The sequence below is a fragment of the Ochotona princeps genome, chromosome 16 (genome assembly GCF_030435755.1).
Source record: "Ochotona princeps isolate mOchPri1 chromosome 16, mOchPri1.hap1, whole genome shotgun sequence".
Taxonomy (NCBI): Eukaryota; Metazoa; Chordata; class Mammalia; order Lagomorpha; family Ochotonidae; genus Ochotona; species Ochotona princeps.
Window position 1 is genome coordinate 49,494,027 of NC_080847.1, and position 24,491 is coordinate 49,518,517.

At 55.0% G+C, this 24,491-nt stretch overlaps 3 protein-coding genes across 3 annotated transcripts in view; 2 read left to right on the forward strand and 1 right to left on the reverse strand.

Annotated features, from left to right (window-relative positions):
* The first annotated feature begins 9,279 nt into the window (after positions 1-9,279).
* On the forward strand, positions 9,280-11,075 carry LOC101520375 (galectin-7). The gene is made up of 4 exons (XM_004595085.2): positions 9,280-9,294; positions 9,645-9,733; positions 10,274-10,475; positions 10,915-11,075. Exons 1-4 carry the CDS (start codon positions 9,280-9,282, stop codon positions 11,026-11,028), a joined length of 420 nt encoding a protein of 139 aa, XP_004595142.1. The 3' UTR covers positions 11,029-11,075.
* Positions 11,076-14,966: 3,891 nt separating this feature from the next.
* The window catches only part of NFKBIB (NFKB inhibitor beta), a 70,960-nt gene continuing 61,435 nt past the window's right edge, over positions 14,967-24,491 (forward strand). Inside the window, exon 1 of the mRNA XM_058674683.1 lies at positions 14,967-14,970. The gene's annotated coding sequence lies outside the window, so the exon portion shown is untranslated. The remainder of the gene's footprint in view (positions 14,971-24,491) is intronic.
* On the reverse strand, positions 15,873-24,099 carry LGALS4 (galectin 4). Its single transcript, XM_004595087.2, has 8 exons — positions 23,939-24,099; positions 23,620-23,708; positions 22,088-22,292; positions 19,859-19,993; positions 17,166-17,195; positions 16,868-16,956; positions 16,339-16,504; positions 15,873-16,247 (listed from the first exon to the last, which is right to left on the reverse strand). The coding sequence occupies exons 1-8, from the start codon at positions 23,981-23,983 to the stop codon at positions 16,101-16,103; spliced, it is 906 nt and encodes a 301-aa protein (XP_004595144.2). The 5' UTR covers positions 23,984-24,099; the 3' UTR covers positions 15,873-16,100.

The following is a 24,491-nucleotide window of genomic DNA, read 5'->3' on the forward strand; positions in this document are numbered from 1 at the left end:
GCCCACTCCAGGATCCCTTATGGACACCAGTTCTAATCCCAGCAGCTCCACTTCCCATCCAGCTCCCTGCTTGTGGTGTGGGAAACAGTCGAGGACGGCTCAAAGACTTGGGACTGAGAAACCTGAGTCAGGATCCCAGCCACTTGCCCTTTACTCCTTGCTAACCTCGGTGTTTTCTGCTTTGCTTGCTTGGCCGGGCGGGGGGCGGGGGGCGCTGACAGGTCACACAGGCAGAGCACTCCTCAGGCAGGAGCCCCTGGTGTGCTTTTTAGGTAAGACTTGCTCACTACCCCACAGCCCACCAGTCTGTACTATTTGAAAGTTGCTCGCTTCAAACCCACCAATAGAAGCCTGGCAACTTTCTCTTTTTAAAAGTTAACAGTTAAATTGATCAATCACGAGTGTGTAATTGTGTGAACTGGCCTGAAGTGTATAAAAACCCTGTGCTGTCCAACCTCGCGGCCCACCCCCACTCCTGCTGGGCTGGGAGACGGCTGGGAGTCCAGGCCAGCCTGAAAAAACGCCCTTATGCGTTTGCATCGACTTCAGACACCTGATGATTTGTGGGGATCTCAAAATCTGGGTACAACAGGACCCTGCACCGGCATGAGGGACCCGGAAGCAGTTCCTGGCTTCAGATCCTCTCAGCCTCAGCTGTTATGGCCAAGTGCGGAGTGAATCATCAGATGGAAGATCTTCCTCTGTCTCTCCTTTCTGTATCTCTGACTTTCCAATGAAAATAAAATAAATTTTTTTTAAAAAAAAAAGAGGGCCCGGCATGGTGGCCTAGTGGCTAAAGTCCTCGCCTTGAAAGCCCCGGGATCCCATATGGGTGCCGGTTCTAGTCCCGGTGCCTCCAGCTCCCATCCAGCTCCCTGCTGGTGGCCTGGGAAAGCAGTGGAGGACGGCCCAAAGCTTTGGGACCCTGCACCCGTGTGGGCGACCCAGAGGAGGTTCCTGGTTCCCGGCTTCGGATCGGTGTGCACTGGCCATTGCACTCACTTGGTGAGTGAATCATCGGACGGAAGATCTTCCTCTCTGTCTCTCCTCCTCTCTGTATATCTGACTTTGTAATAAAAATAAATAAATCTTTAAAAAAAAAAAAAGACAGACTGACAGACAACTCTACCTTCCCACCATCTTTCACTCTTTTTACTGGTCATAAGTAAATGAAGGCATTTCCTCTAGGCAAGCCCCGCGTGAGGCTAGCAAACATGACGATACCCCAGGTTGAGTGGACTTTTAATGTCTGCTAACAAAATAGTTGAAGCCACACAGGCACACCAGACATGGCTTCAGTATGTGCTAACACTGGGCCCAGGCTGCTTGAGGCTGGATGACCAGTTCAGCAAAGAGCTGTGGTGGGCTTGACTTTCAGCACCTTCAATCTCAGAAGTGCTTTCCCCAACGTGCAAGCTAGCAGGAAGACTTTTCAAAGGAGCAAGGGGAGCAGGAGAGGTTAGGACAGGAATGGGTCTAGCTGATGGGCGGTCAGGCAGGTGTTTGTCCTGACACACCAATCGGGGCAGTTTCTTTGAGATGAAGCTCAGCTGTTTATAACAAGAGGCTGGGAATTCCATCCTTAACAGAGGTCCCAGAAAGTGAGCCCCGAATTCTTAGGGGACGCCTGTTGAGTATGTCTTCTGCTCAGCCACGAGATGAGCAGTCAGCTTGTGTTTGCTCTGCACATGGAAAGGGAGAGAGAGAGACGCGCTCAACAGGTTGCAGGGTCAGGGTGGCTGGGAACCACAAGTGGAGTGATGGACAGGTGCCATTCATCCACAGCATCCTTGCTCAGGGAGGGGTGAATCCCGCCCCACCCCGCCCCCATCATCACCCCCAGGGCCTGGTGCTCCTGAGTTGTTCACTGAGAGACCTAAGAAGTGAACTGGCCATGGGACCACTTCCTGTCTAGTACCTCAAGAATGGTGGAATGTGCCCGGTGCGGTGGCCTAGTAGCTAAAGTCTTTGCCTTGAATGCGCCAGGATCCTGTATGGGCGCTGGTTCTAATCCCAGCGGCCCTGCTTGTGGCCTGGGAAAGCAGTCGAGGACGGCCCAAAGCCTTGGGACCCTGCACCCGCGTGGGAGACCTGGAGGAAGTTCCTGGCTCCGGATCGACACAGCACCGACCGTTGAGCTCGCTTGGGGAGTGAATCATTGGATGGAAGATCTTCTCTGTCTCTCCTCTGTATCTCTTTGTAATAAAAATCTTAAAAAAAAAAAAATGATGGAATGAGGGCCTGGTACGATGGCACAGTTGCCTGATTTTCACCATGCAAGTGCCAGGATCTCATATGGGTGTTAGTTTGTGCCCTGGCTGCTCCACTTCCCATCCAGCTCTAGCTTGTGGCCTGGGAAAGCAGTCGAGGATGGCCCAAAGATTTAGGACCCTGCACTCACATGGGAGACCCGGAAGAAGTTCCTGGCTCCTGACTTTGGATGGGCTCAGTTTTGGCCGTTGTTGCCATTTGGGGAGTGAATCAGCAGATAAAAAATCTCTCTGTAAATCTGATCTGCCTTTCCAATAATAATAATTTTTTTAAAAGTGATGAGATTAGTAGCCAGGACAGGGAGTGGGCTTGTTATCAGAGAAGAATCTAGAACCAGAAAGAACAGCCTTTATCGGGACTCCAGGATCAAAGCATCAAATTTTGCTCTGGGAGATCAAGGGTTATGAAAGGAGGGATCCCAGACCTCTCCTGCCTGGGTTTCAGGGTTTCCTGCCCCACCCTCCTGCTCTTGGGTGATAGCATCAGGTGCAGAGAGCTCTCACACAGAGGAGACCAGAGAGAACACACCACGATGAAGAACCGATAAAAACTGCCGTGTCTTGGTTTTTCTCTCCCACTCCTGGGAATTTAATTCTTCTTCGTAATAGGTTTCTCCTCCCTAGAGAGGACTAACATCTCCCAGCTCCCTAACCCCACGGGAGTGACTCAGCAAACACACCACCACCCCTTCCCACACAGGGCAGGCACTCCCCGGCATGGAGGAGCCAAGGACCTGGGCCAGGGGGTGCCCTCCCGTTAGGCTCCAAGCAGGAAGGCAGATTCATAAACGTGCCCCAGCCACTCCCACCTCGCACGTGGACTGCTGTAAGGCCCACCTTAAAGGCCTGCAGGTCAATGTTGAGAAATTTGTCACTGTCGGGGAAAAGGGGTGTATTTATAACAACCCACAGCCCCATCTAAGGAGGTTTTCAAACCCTCATGAACATTCCCACCCAACCAACAGTGGAATCAGCTGGGCTAGTCAAGGCCCTGGGTTAGGCCGGCCAACCAGCAGCTGACAATCAACTTGATCAGCCCAGTGGGGTTGGCTGAGGTGTGGGTCCCCAAGGTGTAGGGCTCCAAGCTGGGACTCCCAACACAGGATCTGTTTTTTTCTGTTTTGCTTTGTTTTTCAGAAAGACACATGAGAAACTGAGGAAAAATCTCTCTTTCTCTGCCCTCCTAAAGGGGTGAAGACCCTAAAGGGGCCCCCTTCTGGGGACTCCGAAGCGAGGAAATTCAGATACTGCCACCCCTTACTGCATATCTCACTGTGACATAAGACTCACCTGCAACAAAAAATAGGGGGCCAACGTTCAAGCAAACCAGGATGGACAAGGAGTGTACGCCGAACGCAGAGCACCACAAGCCCAAATGTGCAGACGCGGATGGGGAGGCCTTTATGGGGTTGGGGAGGCCTTTATGGGGTTGGGGAGGCCTGGTCACGTGCCCTCCCAGTCTCTGGCTCCTCCCCTTCAGCGCCCGGTGTTCTGCGCAGGTGCTGTTAGTTGTGATTCTGCTATCACACCTGGGAAAGCAGCCCCAGATAGCCCTCGTGCGTGGGGTCCTGCACTCAGGGGAAACCCAGATGGAGCTCTGGGCTCCTGGGTTTGATCTAGGCCAGCCCTGGCTGCGGTTGGTAACTGGGGAGTGAACCAGCAGATGAAGATTTATGTGTCTGTTTCTCAGTTGATTTGTCTTTCAACTAGATGCAACTAAATATCCACTTGAAAAATAAATCTTTGACTGTACGGTGTGTAAAGAATGAAGTACAAGCAGGACAGGCTGGCTACTCCCACTGTCTCCTTTACTTGATCTGAGTAAATAAATATGACTTTCCTTTAGCAGCTGCCACTTGAGACTGATAATTTGCAGCCACTCTAAGCAAACCAAACCCTTGTGTTTACTAACGAAATGATTTATACCGTGTGTAACCAAGACCCCTGCCCACCTGCTTCATGGGGGAGAGGCAGGAGATAGGATGCCAAGAGCGTATTTCACCCAACGGCTGTGAGACTGACATGATCCTGGCTCTCGGTCCTTCCAAGCCCATGTATACTTATCCATGTTGTCTCTTCCAGAATTCACCTGTTTCTGTAAAGTCAGCAGTCATGCCAGGACTCCAGCCATTTCCAGCAACTGCTGGAAAACCTCTAGATCTGTTAGCAAGAGACTTTGATTTCCTAGCTGGGCAGGGACAATGCTCTGGCACACCCTAAAAAGTTACAGAAGCTGGACCTTCCTGCTTCACCTCTCATAGAGTAAGGAATGAAAATGAGGGAGGGAAGGGGGAGGGGGCAGCCGAGGAGGAGCTGCCTCCCTGCTGCCCTGTCCCACCCACGCTTCCCTCCCCCCAACTTTGTGCTCCCAGAAAAAAACACAATCCCCAGTAAATCACCACCCAGAAAGGGTGCCAGCCAGATCGATCGACAGCATTGCCCACAGTGCTGCAGCCTCGCACTGGGCACCTCCTGGTCTGTGTGGAATCGTGAGGAGGCAACCAGAATCCAGGACCAGCCTGGAGATTAAAAATAAGTCAGCGCCGTCCAGATGGGCAAGGGAGAAGGGTAGGTTACAAGCATCTGAATGCAGCATCCCCTGTGGCCTCCTGGAGGAGATGGAGACCTTTGTTATAAAGGATCTTCTTGCAGGAGTTGGCGTCTGGCCTAATGGTTAAGAGGTCCACCTGCCACATGGGAGGACCTGGGGTCAATTTCTGACCTTGCTTTTGAGTCCAGCGCAGCTGATGCTGACTCCGGGAGGCGGTGCGGACGCCTCGTGTGCATGTTTGGGTTCCTGCCATTCACACGGAGACCTGGCGTGGGTTCCAAGGTTCCCGGTTTCATCCCCAGCCTAACCCTGGTAGTTGCAGGCATTCAGGGGAATATACCAGTGGATAAAAGAATTCTGTGTTTTTAATGAACAACTTTTGGAAAGATATGTTTGGGACTGTCATTCCACTCCCAGCAATATACTCTCAAATAAAAAATATGTGCTCACACCAAGAACTGACCATGATTTGTTACATCAAATCATTACTCATTATATATATATATATATATATATATATATACACACAACAAACCAAAAAACCAAAAACCTCACGAGCTTCCTTTAGAGGAAGAAAATTTGGCCTCTTTGATCTCAGGGTCCCAGCTTGACCGGAGATTTAAGAGAGAGATGAGACAGTGATGGGAACGCAATGTTTTCCATGACGTAGGGAACCTCACAGGGAAACAAGAGGGGCCGGCACGATGGCTCAATTAACTGATCATCCACATGCAAGTGCTGGCATCCCATACGGGCACTGGTTCATCCACTTCCAGTTCAGCTCCCGGCTTATGCTCTGGGAAAGCAGTCGAGGACGGCCCAAAGCCTTGGACCCCCACACCTGTGTAGGAGACCCGGAAGAAGCTACTGGCTCCCGGCTTTGGGAGCAGCCGGCTCAAACACAGCTAAGAAGGCGGCTGCAGGATCCATTGCAGACAGCTGAGTTCCATTATCAAAAAATCTCTTCCAGGCTGTCTCCCTTGATTTCCCTGACATACCTGAAAATCAGCTTCATTGCCATGGACTGGGCTCATCGTTTTTCCATGCTTGACTTGTAGTTACCCTTGCCACCACCACCACCACTGCCACCCCCCTTTTTAAAAAAGATTTATTGATTTTTATTGGAAAGTCATATATACAGAGAGGAGCAGATACAGAGAAATATCCTCCATCTGCTGGGTCACTCCTCAAGTGGCCACAACGGCCAGAGCTGAGCTGAGCGGAAGCCAGGTGCTTCCTCTAGGCCTCCCACGTGGGTGCAGGGTCCCAAGGCTTTGGGCCGTCCTTGACTGCTTGCTCCGGCCACGGACAGGGAGCTGGACGGGAACTTAGGACTGTTGAGACATGAACTGGCGCCTACATGGGATGTAAGGCGAGGACCTAAGGCATTAGGCCACTGCACCGGGTTCCTGCCCTTGTCCTTTAAAACAAAACAACACAAACCCAAAAACCCTCCTTGTTGGTTTGGTGTGCTAAGTGAGGACATTTTCCCCTACGGTGTCAGCTTCTTGGAGTCAGTCCTTGTCTCTGGCTCCGGACCGCCCAGCAGCCAGCAGCAGGGGCCTATGATGCAGGCTCACAAACCCTGTGAGTGGGTCAGAACCCGCTCAACAGCTCCATCAACTTTGTGCTGTTTATTGGATGGGAAGGTGGTTGAGAAACACCTCAGGCTCACTGTAGAAGTGCCAAGTCTGGGTCCATGGGCGCACATGCAGAAAACTGGTCGCTTACCTGAGGAATGCGGGGAGTAGAGACTTACTGCAAAGTTCGCGGCAAGGAGCGGCCATTGCTGAGTCCCCAGGCTTCCTGTGGAATTAGGGGAGGGGAGGAAAAGCGGTCTTAGAGATTGAAATTCAAGTTGGGAGGTGTCTAACAGCTTGTGCCTGTGACATTTCTTTGATGGGCCAGTGAGGCTGGACTCTCTAGAGTCTATGAGGGCCAGGTGGGCTTGGTGGGCCTGGAGTCTATGAGGGCCAGGTGGGCTCAGTGGGCCTGGAGTCTATGAGGGCCAGGTGGGCTCGGTGGCCCGGTTGTATAAATGATTGCTGCTGCCGCACACCTGGAATTCCCCTAAGCAACCACACACTACTCAACAAGGTTTCCAACTTTTTCTTTTCTTTCTAAAATGTATTTACTTGATGGGGTTGGTGCTGTGGTATACTGGACTAAGCTTCACCAAAGACTCCAGCATTCCATATGGGTTTTTGGTTTGAATCCCAGCTGCTCAACTTCCAGTCCAGCTTGCTGCTTGTGGCCTGGGAAAGTAATGGTGGAGGGCCCAAGTCCTTGGGACTCTGCACCCATGTAGGAGACCCAGAAAAAGCTCCTGGTTCCTGGCTTCAGATCAGATCAGCTCTGGTTGTTGTTGCCATTTGGGGAGGGAACCAGTGAATGGAAAATTTCTCTCTCTCCTTTCTCTATATATCTTCCTTTCAAATAAAAATAAAATTGATCTTTTTTAGAATTCTGTTTGCTGGATAGGCAGAGCTAGAGTGGGGTAGGGGAAGATCTTCATGCATTGGTTCACTCCCCAAATAGCTGCAACAGCTAGGACTGGGACAGGCTGAAGCCAGGAACCTGGAATTCCAACATGGAATGCAAGTGCCCAGGCACTTAGCCCATTTTTGCTGCCCTCCCAGGGAGTAGCTGGATGGGATGTGGAACAGCCAGGATTCGAACCAGCCCTGCTAGTGACTGCCAGAGAGAACAGGGATGGGCAGCCCATAGGGCAGATGTACCACTGCTTCAGCTGGGCAGATCCCCTTGACAAAGCACAGACAAAGTCACAATGGTTTAGGGAAAGGAGAAGCTGGGTCATGTTCTAACCCTGTAGGGGCTTGGATTCAAAACTCTGCCTCACAACAGCACACTGAGCTGCAGATAGCAGGTGCAGGGAAGGAAGAACCCCGCAAGCCTCTGGCACAAGGCAGCACAAGGCAGCCGGAATCGCACCAAGGTGCAACAACCCCAGGCCCCAGAACAGAACTGCTTTTCCCACCAATGGAGGGAATCACTTGGACGATGCCCAGAAACAAGCCAGGGCCTGTAGGTGACTCATAATGGAGGCCTAGACAGTGCAACCAGAACAGAAACAGAGCAGAATGGGAATGAAGAAGCAGCAGCACGGGATGAAGCAGGGAGATGGGACGGAGCTTCCAAAGTGACACATCAAGATGGGAACCCATAACTCTACACAGTGTGGGGTGCTTGCAGGAGACAGGTACCTGCCACCCAACCAGCTCTGCTCCCCACAACACAGGTCTGCACCTGTTGAGGGAACAGTGTCTGGGAGGCCTTGACAAGGTGGAGGTCACAGACGACCTGGATCCAGTCTCCACCCCACCTTTCCCACTCCCAGCATGGAGCTGCCCCAGGCACTGCCACCTGCTGGGTGGGGCAGGAGTGGGGCTCTGGGATGGGGTACAGGGTTGGATCCAGTAAGCGTACACCTGGAAACAGTGTCTGCTCAGTTCCCCCACTCCACCCTCACCATCTTCCAGAAACATCCTTCAGCTCCTTCCACTCCCACCTCCTGGAATTCTCTTTCTACTTTGGGGGCTCTGCAACCTTGGAGTGGGGGTTGGGCAGCAGGTCCCCCACTCTGTCTCCATTCTTGCCTAGAGCAGAGGTGGGTGCCAGGACACACACACACACACACTAGCTGCACCTCACCCCACTCTACCCCTTGGCAGGGAGGACAGCAGGGGTTCTTGATAGGGAACCAGAGGCAGGACCCAGACTCACACTGCAGGTGCAGAACTGGGCATGTCACACTGAAGCCAAACTTTGCACTATCTGTAAAATGGGCTGATGAGTGCCCAGGCTGTGGGGCGGGATGAACACAAGGACCAGTCGGGCAGCTCCTGGACACAGTCAGGGTTGTTTCCATCTGACTGAGCCCCCGATTACCCGATTACCCGAGTGAGTGTCCACTACCCGCAGGGCCCTTTGAGCCCGGCCCCTGGTGCTGGACCCCACGGGAGCTGGTGATGGAGGTAGGGACAGTACAGACACACCAAGAGGCACTGCAGGCATGTGTCCTAGGCCCTGGGCAGGGCTGGGAGAGGGTCCTGGGGCAGTGGCCCCGCTGATCCATGGGTCCCAAGCTGCCTGGGCCTCACAGAGCTGGAGGACCCTGTGGAAGGGTGGAAGGGTGGTAGGGCTGGCTCCTGTCCTTGCTGGAAGGATACTTCTCAGTGTGGCGGCGGCGCGAGGGGGCTCCAGTGCTGTGAGCCCCCAGGCATGTGGGGCCCAGATCCTTGTGGAGGAAGCAGCAGGACCCAGCAGGTGGCAGCGCAGCAGCTGTGCCCGCCTTGCCCCAGGGCCAGGGTCTGTGCCAGGCGTGGGTGGAGGGTGGGGAGGGCGGGCTGAGTCACGGGGACCAGCCCCACTCTGCTGTACTTAAGGCCCCCAGCCATCTCGCGGCCTCCACTGCCACTGTCCACCCCTGGCTCCACCATGTCAGGAAGCTCTGTGAGTGTGCAGGGTGGAGTGGGGGGCATTGGAGGGTCTGGACAGCCCTGAGGTCTGGGGTCTGGGGAGAGCCTGGCTGGGAGGGCACTGGGAGCCCATGTGGGCTGAGAGGGCAATGGGAGCCCATGTGGGCTGTGGTCTCAGCTGGACCCTGCCCAGCCTGGGTGTCCCCTGCTCCGTGCTGTGGTCTTGTGGGGCACTCTCCGAGGGGCCTCCCTTGTCTCCCCCAGCCTCCCCCTTCCCTTCTGTCTCTCACCCTTCCTACGTGCCCCTCTCTTCCCTGGCCCCCTGGCCCCCTGCCCCCCCACCCCCGGTCTCGCTGGTGACCTGGCCCATCTCCCCCCTGGCAGAGCGTCCCCCACAAGACCTCCCTGCCCGAGGGCGTCCAGGCAGGCAATGTGCTCAGGATTCGGGGTGTCGTCCCTGACAAGGCTGGCAGGTGAGACCCGAGCCTCCCAAGGGCCAGTTGGGGGTCACCAGGCTCCACTGAACCCTGTTGCTCCTGGGTGGAGAAGGGACCCTGGAATCATCCCTGCCCCCAGGGTCTTAGCAGACCAGGCCCTTCCTGCTCTTCCAAGACCAGCCCAGAGGCCTCCTCCCCCTTGGCAGCCCAGCAGGGCCCCTCTCCCTAAGACTCTGGGATGTGGGCAGCATGGTTCCCTGTGTCCTGGTTCCCAGAGTCTGTGAGATGAGGGGAGCAGCCCTGAATCCCAAGGGCAACCTGGGTTCTGCAGACCTCATCAAGCCATCCTGGGAATTTAGGGTGTGGGGGCGTCAGGCCCCCAGGCGTTGGTACCCCTTGACAAACTCCCAGCATCCTGGAGGCGAGGTGCCCAGCCAGCAGCCCTGGTGTGTGCCAAGGGTAACACTGCCCTGGCACCTGAGAGTGCCCTGGAAGTGGGGAGACCCCCAGCCCCCCAGCCCGGGGTCGCAGGCTTCGCTGGGGTGGCTGACCTGGCCCCGCCCTGGCCGCTGGCAGGTTCCACGTGAATCTGCTGTGCAGTGAGGAGCAGGGCGCCGACGCGGCGCTGCACTTGAACCCGCGGCTGGACACTTCCGAGGTGGTCTTCAACAACCTGGCGCAGGGCGCCTGGGGCAAGGAGGAGCGCGGCCCGGGGCTGCCCTTCCGGCGCGGACAGCCCTTCGAGCTGCTGCTCATCGTCACGGGTGACGGCTACAAGGTGTGGCGCTGCTGCTGCTGCTGCTGCTGCTGCTGCTGGTGTGGGGGGACCGGGTGTCCCGCAGAGCTCCCCCAGGCGACGGGCAGTGCAGGGCGGGGACCAAGGAGAGGAGAGCCTGGGTCCCCAGGGTGGGTGTCCAGCGGGGGGCGGGAACGCAACTGTGGACTGCAAGGCTCCCTGGGCGCGGCCACCTGAGGAGGACCCGATGGGCTGGAGGCGGCGTCCAGGCTGATGGGGGTCAGGGGATTGGTACGCTGCGGGTGCCCCCTTAGCTGCCCTCCCCGGCGCTCACGAGAAGCCCGCGGCGAGGGTGGGGCGCAGAGTCGCCCCGCATTCCTGCCGCGGAAGCCGAGGCTCTGAGGGGCCAGTGAATCCCCCCTCCACCTCCCCGGGGCCCCGAGGGTCGCTGCGCGGGTCCCAGCCCTGCCCTGTCCCGCAGGCCGTGGTCGGGGACTCGCAGTACCACCACTTCCGCCACCGCGTGTCGCCGGCCAGCGTGCGCCAGCTCGAGGTGGCCGGGGACGTGGAGCTGACCTCGGTGTGCGTGTTCTGAGCGGACTCGGGTGTGGCTGGAGCTGCCAGGGCGGCGAATAAAATGTAAACCGGGGACAATTGTGTCCGTGTGTGTTTGTGTCCCTTCGTATGTTGGAGGTTTTGGTCTCGGCCGAGAGGTGAGTCCCCTGCAGTGTGTCCGTTGCCGGATTGGGGCGCGTGGGCACCTGCACCTCATTTGCGAGTTTCCCGCGGGTCAGGCCGGCGGCTCCGGCGGGAACGGGGCTTACCTGCTGGGCCTGGTGGGTGGCTTTGGCTCCACCCTTTCTGGCCCCCTCCTTTCCTGTAGTGCCTGGGCACCCTGCATCCAAGCAAGGGCAGGGTTCAATGTCCCGCCTCCCTGACCTCCCACGCCTCCTCTTTTTGTCCCTCTCACCTGCTCGTCCCGGCCCGGCCTGAATGGGATCTCCAGGAAAGGTCAGATTCTCAGCTTGGGGCAGGTCCCTGCTCGAGCAGCCCCGGGGCGGACTCTCTGGCGGCCGCCCCAGCACGCCCTTCTCCGGGACTCTCCGTCCGGTTGGGGATTCTCCAGGCAGAGGTGAAACCCGGTTGTTTCATTTGCTTCACAGCTCCTCAGCGGACTTCCCCAGGGGCAGTGAAGTGGGCGCTTCAGCGCCCACCCGTGGCCAAGGATAACTTTCAGTTCTCTGGGGATCTCAGGGCTCCCCGTGATGTTAGTGCGGGACCCGGAGCGCCCTGGGCAGGCTCCCTGCACTCGGTGCTTGCACCCGCTGAGATGGGAAACCACCGGGCAGGTCTGGGATCCTGGCTTTCCCCCCAGGAGCCGCGCCCTGCGGCATGGCCGCCCATGTGCAGTGACCTACTGGGGCTCTGGGATCTGCGCCCTTTTGTGGTTGGGGATGTGAGAAAGAGTAGATTCTCTAAGTCTCCAGGGCTTATTGCTGAATTGAATTTTAATTGTACTGGACCTTCTCACTTATTAATATTTTTTTAACTTTAGGAAGGATTTACTTTTGTTTTGTTTTGGAAAGGCAGGTTTACAGAGGAAAGAAGAGAGAGAAAAATCTTCCATACACTGGTTCATTCCTTAAATTGCTGCAAAGGCTGGAACTGAGCCAATCTGAAGCCAGAAGCAAGAGCTTCTTCCAGGTGTCCCAAGTGGGTCCAGGGTCCCAAGACTTTGCACCATTCTGGGCTCCTTTCCCAGGCCACAAGCAGGGAGCTGGATGAGAAGTGGATCAGCTGGGACATGAACCGGTGCCCATATGGGATGCTGCACTTACAGATGGAGGATTAGCCAAGTGAGCCATCACTCTGACCCCTCTTCTAAATATATATTTTTAATATTTTACATAACGATGCCCTAGCCTACCTATTGTGGCCCTTGGAATACACATGGTGGGGAGTAATGCAGCAGCAGACCCTGGTGGTTGGGCCTATAAGGTCAGCCATGCTCCTTAAATAAATAATTAAAATAAATAATTTTAAAAAATTCCTTCGGGGCTCAGCGCATTAGCCTAGTGACTAAAGTCCTCTCCTTGCACACGCTGGGATCCCATAGGGTTGTCGATTCACATCCCTGCTGCCCCACTTCCCATCCAGCTCCCTGGTTGTGGCCTGGGAGAACCATGGAAAATGGCCCAAAGCCTTGTGACCCTGTACCCATTTGGGAGACCCGGCGGAGGCTCCTGGCTCCTGGCTTCTGATCAGCTCAGCTCCAGCCATTGCAGTCCCTTGAGGAGTGAACCAGTGCATGGAAGATCTTCCTGTCTCTCCTTTACTCTGTAGATCTTTCTAATAAAAATAAGTACATTTTAATAAAAAATATCCTTAAACGTTAGAGTGTACACTACTGCTGAGATAGTACGGCAGTTTGCATGCAAAAGTTTTCCCAAGAGTTGATTATGACACTTTTTCCCCAGATGGGGAGGAAAGTTAAAAGAACTGCCCAGTCAACTCCTGAGTCCTCCTCAGCTAGTCTGAAGTTCACCCACAGATCCAGCTGTCTAGCCTTTCATTACCATCATGTCTCTTGATCCACTCCAAGTAGGTTACAGGCATCATCCCTGAACTGCACCAAGGATATCATTAACCAGAGGACAGCATCAGTCTAGAATTTTCTCTGTGGCAAACTTTGCATGTTGGTGAAACACACGCATCTTGAAAGTGGCGCAGCCCTGAGGGATGTGCGGTCCCCTGGAGCTCAGGTGAAACCTGTTTGTCTCCCAAAGTCACCAGGGAGACATGCCAAAGCTGAAACTTGGTATAAGTCCCTCCAGTAACCAGTTTTGCAACATTTTATGGCAATGTTTCTCAAGTGACTGTTTCACACCTCCTCCCTGAGCTTGCTACATCAGAAAGTTATGGATGTGGCCCAGAGGTGCCTTGGGGAGGTGACCAGCTCTCAGCATTGCTCTCTGCTGAAAGCTACATCCCTGGCTGCCCTGTCCCATCCCCTACAAACTCCCTTCCCCCATCCTTGCTCCTCCTCTGGGTCCCTATTTTTTTAATATTTATTTATTTATTTATTTATTAAAATATTAATTTTTATTGCAAATTCAGGTATGCAAAAAGAAGAGACAGAGAGGAAGATCTTCCATTGATGGTTCACTCCCCAAGTAACTGCAATGGCAGGTGTTGTCCCAATCCAAAGCCAGGAACCAGGAACTTCTTCCAGGTCTCCCACACGAATGCAGGGTCCCAAGGCTTTGGGCCGTCCTCAACTGCTTTCCCAGGCCACAAGCAGGGAGCTGGATGGGAAGTGCGGCTGCTGGGATTAGAACCAGTGCCCAGACCAGGCATGGTGGCCTAGTGGCTAAAGTCCTCGCCTTGAACATGCCAGGATCCCATATGAGCATCGGTTCTAATCCCGGCAGCTCCACTTCCCATCCAGCTCCTCCTTGTGGCTTGGGAAAGCAGTCGAGGATGGCCCCAAGCCTTGGGATCCTGCACCTGTGTGGGAGAGTCGGAGGAAATTCCTGGTCCCTGGCTCCAGATTGGCATAGCACCGGCCATTGTGCTCACTTGGGGAGTGAATCATCCGACAGAAATCTTCCTCTGTGTCTCTCCTTCTCTCTGTATATCCGACTTTGTAATAAAAATAAATAAATCTTAAAAAAAAAAAAAAAAGAACCAGTGCCCATATGAGCCCAGTGTGTTCAAGGCGACTTTAGCAACTAGTCCACCAAGCCGGTCCCTGGGTCCCTGTTTTAGACTGGCTCCATGACACCCTAGTCCCTAGGCCAAGGCCTTGGGCCTCATCCTGGGTATCATCCCTATTCCTCTGCCCCCCCGACTACCACTACATCCCTAGACTGTACCCTCTGCCACTCCCCATGCCCTCCCATGGCCAGGCTTATCTCCTGCCCTGACCTCGCTTGCCGAGGGCACCTGGCTGGACTCCCCCTGGGTTGTTGGCCCCTCCCTGCTGTCCATAACCCTCAGGGCAGAAACTGAGCTCCTGAACCTGTCCTACCCAGGGCTCCCCAGAGATGTCCATGCCCTGGCACCTGGGACTTGGCAGACACAGCAGGGACCATGATCCTGGAGCAGCCACTGGGGACAGCAAGAAGGCCGCTGCCTGCGGGTCTCACATGGTGTTTCAGAGCCCCAGGTGTTGAGAGCGGCTCTGCTTCTGACTCCAGCTTCCTGCCTATGTGCACCTTGGGGAGCAGCAGGTGATGTTTCAAGTGCTTGGATCCCTGCCCCCCTCATGTGGGATGCCTGGGTGTCCACCTGGCCCAGGCCTGGCTGTTGGAAACATCTGGGGAATGCCTTACAAACTAATAAAATTAATAAATAAAAATCCCAATGAGTATTTCTTTTAAAAAATGGGTGAATAGATGGATAAATGAAAATACAAATGAATGAATGGGTGATTAATTCTGCCAGGATGAGATGATGGCAGAGTGGATGGCAGAGAGTCAGTGACAGCCCAACTGATGAGGCGATTCACAGGTGCTCACTTTCCCACTTGAGTTGGAAACGGATGGAGGAAAGGAGAATGAGGAGATGGACAGCAAACCGGGCAGGGAGAGAATGAAGAGAAGGCTGGCTGGAGGGGCAGACAGAACGCAGATGAATGGATGCCGTGGTAGGCAGGGCACTGCAAGGATGGGGGAAGGATAAAGGAATGAATGGGTGACAGCTGGAGGTACAGATGGCCAAGTGAACGGATAGACTGGTCAACAAGCAAGTGATTAAATACTGTCCACAGTCCTCAGGGCAGAAGCTGGGCTCCTGAACCTGTCCTGCCCAGGGCTCCCGGAGACGTCCACGCCCTGGCACCTGGGACTTGGCAGACATGACTGAGACCGTGAGCCTGGACAGGATGGATGGATGGATGGATGGAGAATGATGATTGCTCAGCCAGATGGGTGGCTGGATGAGGAAGTGGATGGAGAAATATGCAAAGATCTGTATAAATGGAGCCCATTGGACTCTGAAGGATGGTTGGATGGAGTTTGGCTAGACGGATGAAGAGATGGATAGGTAGATGGATAAAGGGCTAGATGAAACAAAAATTAAACATACCCCTCAGTAACTGAACTGAGTATTTAGATGGTTGGCCAACTGTAGAAATGGAGAGACTGCTGGATTTTGAGGTGAATGGATGGATGGATGGGTAGATGAATGGATGAGTAGATGGACGGACGAATGGATGGATAAAGTGATAGGTGGATGAATAGAACGACAGATCATAGGATGAATGAGTGTGTAGCCTGCATTAGGAATCTGCCTCTGCCAGTTATAGGCCATGTCACTTTGGACAGTTGACCTACTTTCCTTTGCCTGTTTCCTCATTGGTTACAAAGGGCAGATAATCGTGGTTCCTACCTCCTGCTCACTGTGAGCAGGAGCTGGATTGGTGCAGATAAAGCCCCAAGCCATGAGTGGGACAACACAAAGGTTTATTATGATGGGGTAGTGAGGGAGTAAGGGGGACACTTGGATACATATTGGTGGCTGATGGATGGAGCTCAATGGAGTGGAGTGGGAAGGAATAGGGAAGCAGGGGACAGGAATCATGCCTTAGCCAAACTTGGCTTCAGACCCAGAAGGGAGTCCTAGGGGACCTTTTTGGCTTCCCAAGCATGGTGGTTTGTGGACAGGTCAGATCTGGACATAGGACAAGGTCACATCACCCTGAATTTCTATCATGTCCACTTTGTGGAAGGCTGGGTAGCGGTGGGCATAGTCAAAGAGGTGCTGGCCATTGGCATAAACCTTGAAGCGATCAGTGCCACAGCGAATGGACAGCTGCAAGGGAAGCGTGGGTGTGAGGCTGGGGCAGGACGCAGGCTCTGTGAGGCAGGGGGAGGGACAGTGCAAAAGGAGAGCCCCGACTCACATCAAAGTACTGTCCATGGCCAAACGGGTTGTGGCCCATCTTCCTCTCCTCGGTTCCCCACGAGCCATTCAGCAAGCTGTTCCGTACCACGGTGCCCTCATCCATGCGGGGGTTAATGTGCAGAGCCACATCCCCCGAGGAGGCCACTTTGAAGTTGATCGTAAACCTGGAGGAGGACAGAGTGGGGAAGTGAGAGGATTCAGTGCTTGGGTTGCCAAGGCAGGAGAGCTAGGCCTGGGACCCTGGGACTGAGGGAAGACAGGGTGGGGACCGAGACCCCGGGACCGAGGGAGGACAGGGTGGGGGCCAGGACCTCGGGACCGAGGGAGGACAGGGTGGGGGCCAGGACCTCGGGACCGAGGGAGAACAGGGTGGGAGCCAAGACCCTGGGACTGAGGGAGGACAGGGTTGGGGCCGGGACCCTGGGTCAGGAAAGAGAAGCTACAGGCCAGAACCCCAGGTCTGAGGGAGGGGCTTGGTCTCCCAGTCTGAGGGCAGAGGGCTGCGGTCTCCCTCTGGGTCTCTGCACCTCTTGGCATGGTGCGGCACAAAGCCCTTGACTATGATGGTTCTTCGGGCCGTGAGCCCTCCTTGCAGTCTCCCCTTGAATGGCACTGGCTGTAGGAAGAGAACAGGGCAGCCCCCTTCCTCTCTCAGATAAAGGAGCCAGTTTCAGAGAGAGGCCTCACTCCCCTGGGAAACATCCTGGGCCTGCCCAGGCCCTGATCCTGAACACCAGTTCCACCCCCTCAGCTCACTCAGTGGCCAGTCCCCACCCCCCTTTCCCACCCACCTAGCCCCATTCCACCCAGGCCAGTGCGCCATACCGGATTGAAGGTTGGGGGTCCCTCCATGATCTGCGGAGAGAGGAAAAAGCGACATGATTTTGGACATTCCACAGCACATCCAGCCCCACCCTCATCCCCCTCCCCGGCCACGCAGGCCTGGCACTCACTGGCAGACTGTGTGGCGGAGGTGCACCATGTCCGTGACCCTGTGTGGAGAGGACAGAGAGAGGCCACAGTGCTGAGGGGCAGGGACTTCCAGCCACCCTGGACCTCCCAGGCCACCACACCGCCAAAGCAGCTACTTACACCGTGATGTGGGTTCATTGCAGGCCTCTGTGGGCACAGAGAGAGAAGGAGGTAAGTGGCAATGAGTGGCCTTTCCCAACCCCCTACCACACACACCCAGGTGACCAATGGCCAGAGAGGAACTCGCTACGTTTAGCGATGGTCACAGCTAGGTGAGCCACACCTCGAGCCTTTAGGACAACAACAGGTGGCAGGTAACTTCGGGCATTGGTCTCTGCCCTGCCCAGGCCCTCACTTGCCTCTCACCTGCCTTGCTCCCTGACAACTGGAACTTTCTCAGCACTTTTCGATATGTGAGACCATAGGGCAGCCTCTTCTGGTCTCCCCCAGGATGTTTCTGCACCCCCCCTCACCTCCTCACAGGATCTTTCTCCAGCCTGCAACTGCATCCCTCACTTCTAAATGTTTACTCCTCAGACGGCCTCCATGGCTCGGGCAGGGACTCCATCCAGAGCTCTCACACGGATGCAGTGGACCAAGCATTTGGGCCATCTTTTGCTGTTTTCCCAGGCACATTAGCAAGAAGCTAGATAGGAAGTGGGGGCAGCTGGGATTTGAACTGTTGTCGGATGCCAGCATCGTAAACCATGGCTCAACTGCTGCACCACGACATCAACCCCATTTCCCCCTCATCCTAATGAACTCTTTCCCACGTTGCTGTTGGCTGTCAGCCAGCTTCCCCGAGATCCCTTTTAAAAGAGCACCATGGTTAAAGTGCCATCTGAGTTGCCAAATCCCACAGTGGACTGCCTACTTTGGGTACTGCTCCTCCACTTCCTGCCACCTCCTCTCACTGTGCACCTTGGAGGCAGCAGAGTCTGGTTCAAATACTTAGGGCCCTGCCACCCACCATGGGAAACCCGGATAGAGTTCCAGGTTCCCAACTGTGGCCTGGCCCAGCTCCAAAAAGAGTACCTAGAAAAAAACTCTATTTCTTTGCCTTTCAAATAAAATCAAAATAAAGAACAAACAATTAAAAACACTGCATGTATGCGAAAACCTCCCCCGCCCCCTCCCCCAGTTTTATGTAAGGCTTTAAAATATTCATGGAAAAGTGTGACTTATGAGAAAATTAGGCACGAAGTTCAGTATTTTTTTTTTCTCTGCTAAAACAAAGCCTCTGTTTATTTCCATCTTTCTGTGGATTTCTTGAAGTATTGCCGTGGTGTTGGTGTGGTCGTGCCAGGTGTGCCTGGAGGCAGAAGAATGGGGGCACAGACCCCACCTGCCTCTGAGCGCAGGCTCTGCCAATGCCCAGCCCCATGACCTCGGCGGGCAAGTAATTACAGCCTCAGCTCCTGCATCTGCAAAGTGGGCTGGTGACCATGGCCCGAGGTTTCTAGGAGAGCGGAGTTGAAGGAATTGAATTGTGTGAGGCTTCAACGAGTGTAAAAGGGGACCTGAATATGGCCATGGTTGGGGACCGGTGTGGTAGTCAGACAGGTTAATCAGCATCCCAATATGGGTGCCATTTGAATCCCAGCTGCTCCATTTCCCATCCAGCTTCCTGCTTATGGTCTAGAAAAACAGCAGAGGATGGCTCCAGCCATTGGGCTCCTACACTCACATGGGAGATCCAGAAGAAGCTCCTGGCTCCTGGCTTCAGCTCAGCTCAGCTCCAGCCCTTGCAGCTACTTGAGGAATGAATCAGTGGATGGAAGATTTTTCTCTCTGTCTCTCTCTCTCTGTATGTAACTCTCTCTTTCAAGTAAAAATAAATAATTTTTTTTTTAAAATTAGCTTATTTTGGTACAGAAGAGCTTTGAGATCCGCACTGGGCTTTGGCATTAGATGTGCACTCCCCATGGCAGACACTATGGACAGTTTGGAGTCTGTTGGGGAGTATTTATGGCTATTTGTCAGCTGTGTACCTAGAAGTGGAATTTCTGGGTGTTAGGGCATGTGGTGGCTCAGCTGTCACCGGCACTGCACCCCCTTGCACCCTCAGTGGCTGCTGTGGGTGGCAGTGCCAGCTGTCCTCCACGCTGACCAGCCTGTAGTATTGTGTGCCTTTTCTCCCAGTAAGCACATGTGGGCAGGTGCGGAGTGGCATTTCCCAGGTGAGTAACAAGGTCAAGTAACTGCCTGAATTTGTTTGCTGTTGGCGAAGCCTTTCACCTTCTTTGCCTTCACTTTCTGCCTTGGTTGACACACTTCCTCCTCCTCCTCCAGGAAGCCCTCCCTTCTCTGTATCCTGTCTTTCCCACACCCCTGCTTGTTTGTGCCCATCCCAGCTCCCACCCTACTGCCTTACGTCTCTCCCCAAGATAGTCCCAAGGCCTGTGGCTGCCACTGTCTGGTGATGCCTGTTTTCCCAGCAGGCTGTTCTGGTCACTGCTGGGTCCCTGACATTGCCCAGAAAAAGGACAAGCACAGGGCAGGGGTTTGGGACAGGAAGGAGAGGAGGGAATGGGGGCACCACACACCTGGTGTGGGGTGGGCTGGCCTCCCAGGAAGTTGATGGCCTGCAGCACCAGGTCCCCGTCCACGTGCAGGTGTGTGACCATATGCAGGGGCAGCCGGTGCTTGAACTCGTAGAAAGGGTTTCCGTTCACCATCACCTGGAGGACAGGGGTTGGAACGGTCAGACTTGGTCCACCTTAGAAAGTGGAAGCAGGAAGCGAAAAGCAGGGGACTTTTCTTTAGAATTTATTTGAAAGGAAAAGTTACAGAAGAGGTCGGGGGAAAGAGAACATGAGTTGGTTCCCTCCCCAAATGGCCACAAAGGCCAGAGCTGGGCCAATCCGAAGCCAGGAGCTTCTTCCCGGGCTCCCGGGTTGGTGCAGGGGCTCAAGCACTTGGACCGAGCTCTGCTGCTTTCCCAGGCCACGAGCAGGGAGCAGGATTGGAGGCGGAGCAGCCGGGACTTACACCAGTACCCACATGGCATGGCTACACTGCAGGGAGCAGCTCTATCCACTCAACCACAACAGTGGCCCTTATCTTTTTGATGAGGGTTGAAAGTTTTTGACCTCAGACTCAGGGATCCTGAAGGCCAAGGTCAGAAGTCAAGCTGAGGTAAAAAAAAAAAAAAAATCCACGTATAAGTGGGGCATGCAGCGTGGGGCTGGAGAATGAGAGAGAACCAGAGCCAAGTGGGTACCCCACCGCTCTGAGCCTGGTGACCTGGGGGCTGGCTCACCTGTGGGTGGGAGGAAAAGCAGGTCCACGAAATGCGTCCCAGGCACACAGAAGCCCGGGCAGGTGCCTGACCCTGCTCACTGCTCTCCCAGCACTGCAGGGCCCCACAGTTTCCATACACAGTGCTAAGCCACTGCTTGGGTCAGAAGGTGGCTAAAAGGGACCCAGCACTTCCCTCGTGGCAATGGAGGGCCAAGGTATTTGGTGTAGGAGGGTGAACCCCTGCCTGTGCTTCTGGCACCCCGTGAGTGAGGGTTAGAGTCCTGGCTGCTTCATTTCTTTTTTCTTGTTTTTTTTTTTTTTTTTTTATTGGAAAGTCAGATATATAGAGAGGAAGAGAGACAGTGAGAAAAATCTTCCGTCCAATGATTCACTCGCCAAGTGAGCGCAACGGCTGATGCTATGCCGATCCGAAGCCAGGATCCAGGAACTTCTTCCAGGTCTCCCTCACGGGTGCAGGGTCCCAAGGCTTGGGCCGTCCTCAACTGCTTTCCCAGGCCACAAGCAGGGAGCTGGATGGGAAGCGGGGCTGCTGGGATTAGAACCAGCGCCCATATGGGATCCCAGGGCGTTCAAGGCGAGGACTTGAGCCGCTAGGCCACGCTGCTGGGCCTGGCTGCTTCATTTCTGATCCAGCTCCCTGTTAATGCACTTGGAAGGCAGCAGAGGATGACCCAAGTGCCTTGGCCGCTGCACCCCACATGGAAGACCTGGAAGAAGCTCCTGGCTCCTGCCTTTAACCAAGTCTTTTGGGGAGTGGGGCCTGGCCACCCTTGGGGTCAATGAAGACACACCTACAAGTTGTGAGTCCATCCCCTGCAGGGGCCATTTCTGATCCTGGATTCCAATTCCCCGGCGCCCAGAGGAAAGAACAGACTGTCCACTGGGCAGGAAGGGACAAGTCACCATCCCAAGAGGCTCATGGTTGGCCCAGTTGGCGATTGTGACGACGCATTTCTAAGAATGGAAAAGATCTGGGCCTGGCACGGTAGCCTAGTGGCTAAAGTCCTCGCCTTGCACACACAGGGATCCCAAATGGGCACCAGTTTGTATTCTGGCTGCTTCACTTCCCTTCATCTCCCTGCTTGAGGTCTGGAAAAGCAGTGGAGGATAGTCCAAAGCCTTGGGAGCCTGCATCCACATGGGAGACCCGGGGGAGGCTCTGGGCTCCTGACTGCATCGGCTTGACTCTAGTTGTTGCAGCCACTTGGGGAGTAAATCAGCAATAAAAATAAAGTAAATCTTAAAAAAAAAAAAAAAGAATGGGAAAGATCTGGGCTTGGCTTTGAAATGCTGAGGTGGAGCCAAGAGCGGTGGGAGGGAGCAGTGAGCTGGGGGGAGGGGACGGCTGTGGCACTGGGGGTACGGCAGGCTTCCCTGAGGTGGGGGGGGCGGGGCTGGAGGACCTGGTTTACAAGAACAGAGTGAGCTTAGACTCGGGTAAACAGGCAGGAAGTTGGTTAGAGAAAGCGAGTAGGGCGTGTGCGAGGGGGAGGGCCCCCGCCAGTGCCCACCTTGTAGTGCTCAGCCGACACAGTGAAGAGCAGCTCGAAGGGCTTGCCCTTTTTGAAGGGCATGCTCATCTTCCTCTCCTCGTTGGCCCACTTGCCACCCTGCTGTGAGTTGAAGACCACCTTATCCCAGCCGTCGAAGCGGGGGTTGAAGTGGAAGGCCACATCTGCCCCTGGGTCCTGCCCCATCACGAAGTTCACAAAGAACCTGATGGAACACCAAGGCTGAGTCCACAGGGGGCCTCCACCAGGAAGTCCCCCCCACCCCTCCCCCCCCCCCCCCCCCCCCCGAAGCCACAACTTCCCTCCATCGCCTCCGTGCCCCGCCCAGGCCCAGGAGCAGCTCTGAGGATCTCTGAGCTCTGCGCAGCTCTGAGGGTTACCCAGAGCCAGCACTGGCCCTTCACCTAGCACCCCTTCCTGGATAAGGGCCACCTTCCCGCCTCACCTCTTCCCCCAGCTTCAAGTGCCAACCATTCCTATGAGTGCAGCCTCCAGCCAAGCCCCTGCTCCCTGCACCTGACAACGATCTGTTCAGGGTTCCCATGCTGCTTTTCTGTCTCCATGTGCAGCCCGGGGGTCCTGTGGACACTGAACCACTGCCCACTGCACCAGCCTCCAGCAAGTAATCCTAACAGCAAAGGCACAGGGACTTGGCCCTGGCTGTCGCTTCTGCCTGCAATACCTTCCCCTTAGCTGTCCCCAGGGCTCCCTCCCTCCCTCCCCATCTTCAGCTCCTGGCTAAAATATTCCCTTGCTGGGGTTGGGGCAGGGGGCTTCCCACCCAGCTCCCTGCTAATGTGCCTGGGAAAATAGCAGCAGATGGTTCAGGTGCTTGGGCCCCTGTACCTATGGGGGAGACTCCTGGCACAGTCCCAGCCCTTGTGGCCATTTGGGAAATGAACCAGTGCATGGAAGATCTCTCTTTTTCTGCCTTTCAAGTAAAGGACAATAATGAAAACATTACCTTCATTTTCTTGCCTGCCTAATTTAAAGAGGCAACGCCACCCCATCCTGCCACATGTTTAATCCCCATTTCCCTTCATGCCTTATCTTTCTTGAAGACATTTATCACATCGAACATTCATCATTTTCTGTGAAGAGCTGAAAGCAGGGGTCTGTCCTATTCTTGGCGCCCAGGCCCACGAACAGGTGGGTACTCGATGAATAAACAGAGAAGAACCCCAGGAGGTCAAGGCCATCATTAACACCAAGTTAAGCTACATCCCAGCCTGCTTCCTGGTTCTATTTCTGGACACCTAGGCCAGAGCACAATCCCAAGTTTACAGAGGAAACTGAAAGACAACGGAGCCTGGCACCTCGCCTAGGCACGCCCTGGCGGAGCTCTGCGGGGCCCGGCACTGCTACCACACCCAACCATCCGAGTCCAATGTCCCAACTCTGGGCCAGAACTCCTCACGCGATGCACTGTCCTTGTCCCCTCCCAGCTCCCTGGCCCAGACCTGAATCCTCAGCTCAGGAAGAAGGGGAGGGGAGCCCCCCACAGCCCAGCCAGGCAGTGGTGAGAACCTTACCTCCTCATGTGCTCGCTGGCCATTCCTTGGATGTAGATGGACATCCCCACGCTCAGCCCACCTGGAATGGGCTTCTTGTAGGGCAGCGTCTGCAGAAGGGGCCGGGGAGGGGTCTCAGAGACTGCAAGCCTGCTGCAGCCTGCACCCTTCCCCAGAAAGCTCCCCCCCCCCGAGTCCCTTGGGTGGAGGCAAGAGCAGGGTTTGGAGAGGGAAGTTCAAATAGCCCAGGTCTCAGGGCCCTGCTGGGCCAGGAGGCTGGGGGTCAGCGTGGGGATGAGCTGTGCATGAGGGTCAGGGAAGAGCCAAGCTGGCATCTCACCGGGTTGTAGGTGGGCTGGTAGCCTGGTGCAGGGACATAGGCCATCTTGAGAGGCTGGGCTGGTGGCTGAGCTGGGTAAAGAGCTTCAGGAGTGTGAAGTGGTGGTGGATAGCAGGTGGCTAGCAGCTCTTATAGGGCAGGGACAGGGAGTGGCTGTCAAGGGAGGGTCCGTAGAGTCCCTCTTCAGGGGCATCCCAGGTTCAATTCTGGCACACCCTGGACTCCCTTCTCTTTATCAGCAACCCCTGAGTTGCTTCCCTGGGCCCTCTGCAAAGAGGAAATGTCAACAAGTGGACTTTGGCCCTGTAGGGTCTTATCATAGTCATAAACCCCTGTTGGCAGAGGGAGGGTGGGACGAGTGGGCAGGGTAGGGCAGGGCTGCAGCAGTGGCCCCTGGCCAGGTGGGCAATGGAAGTAGGTCAAAGGAGGAAGGCTCCTGACTCCAACATGAACCGTGAAAGGACGTGGGTGACTTGCGTGCCCACTGCATGGACAGCAAGGTGTACGGAGAATGGCTTAGGTGCTCCAACTGAGAGCTAGGGGTTCTGGGATC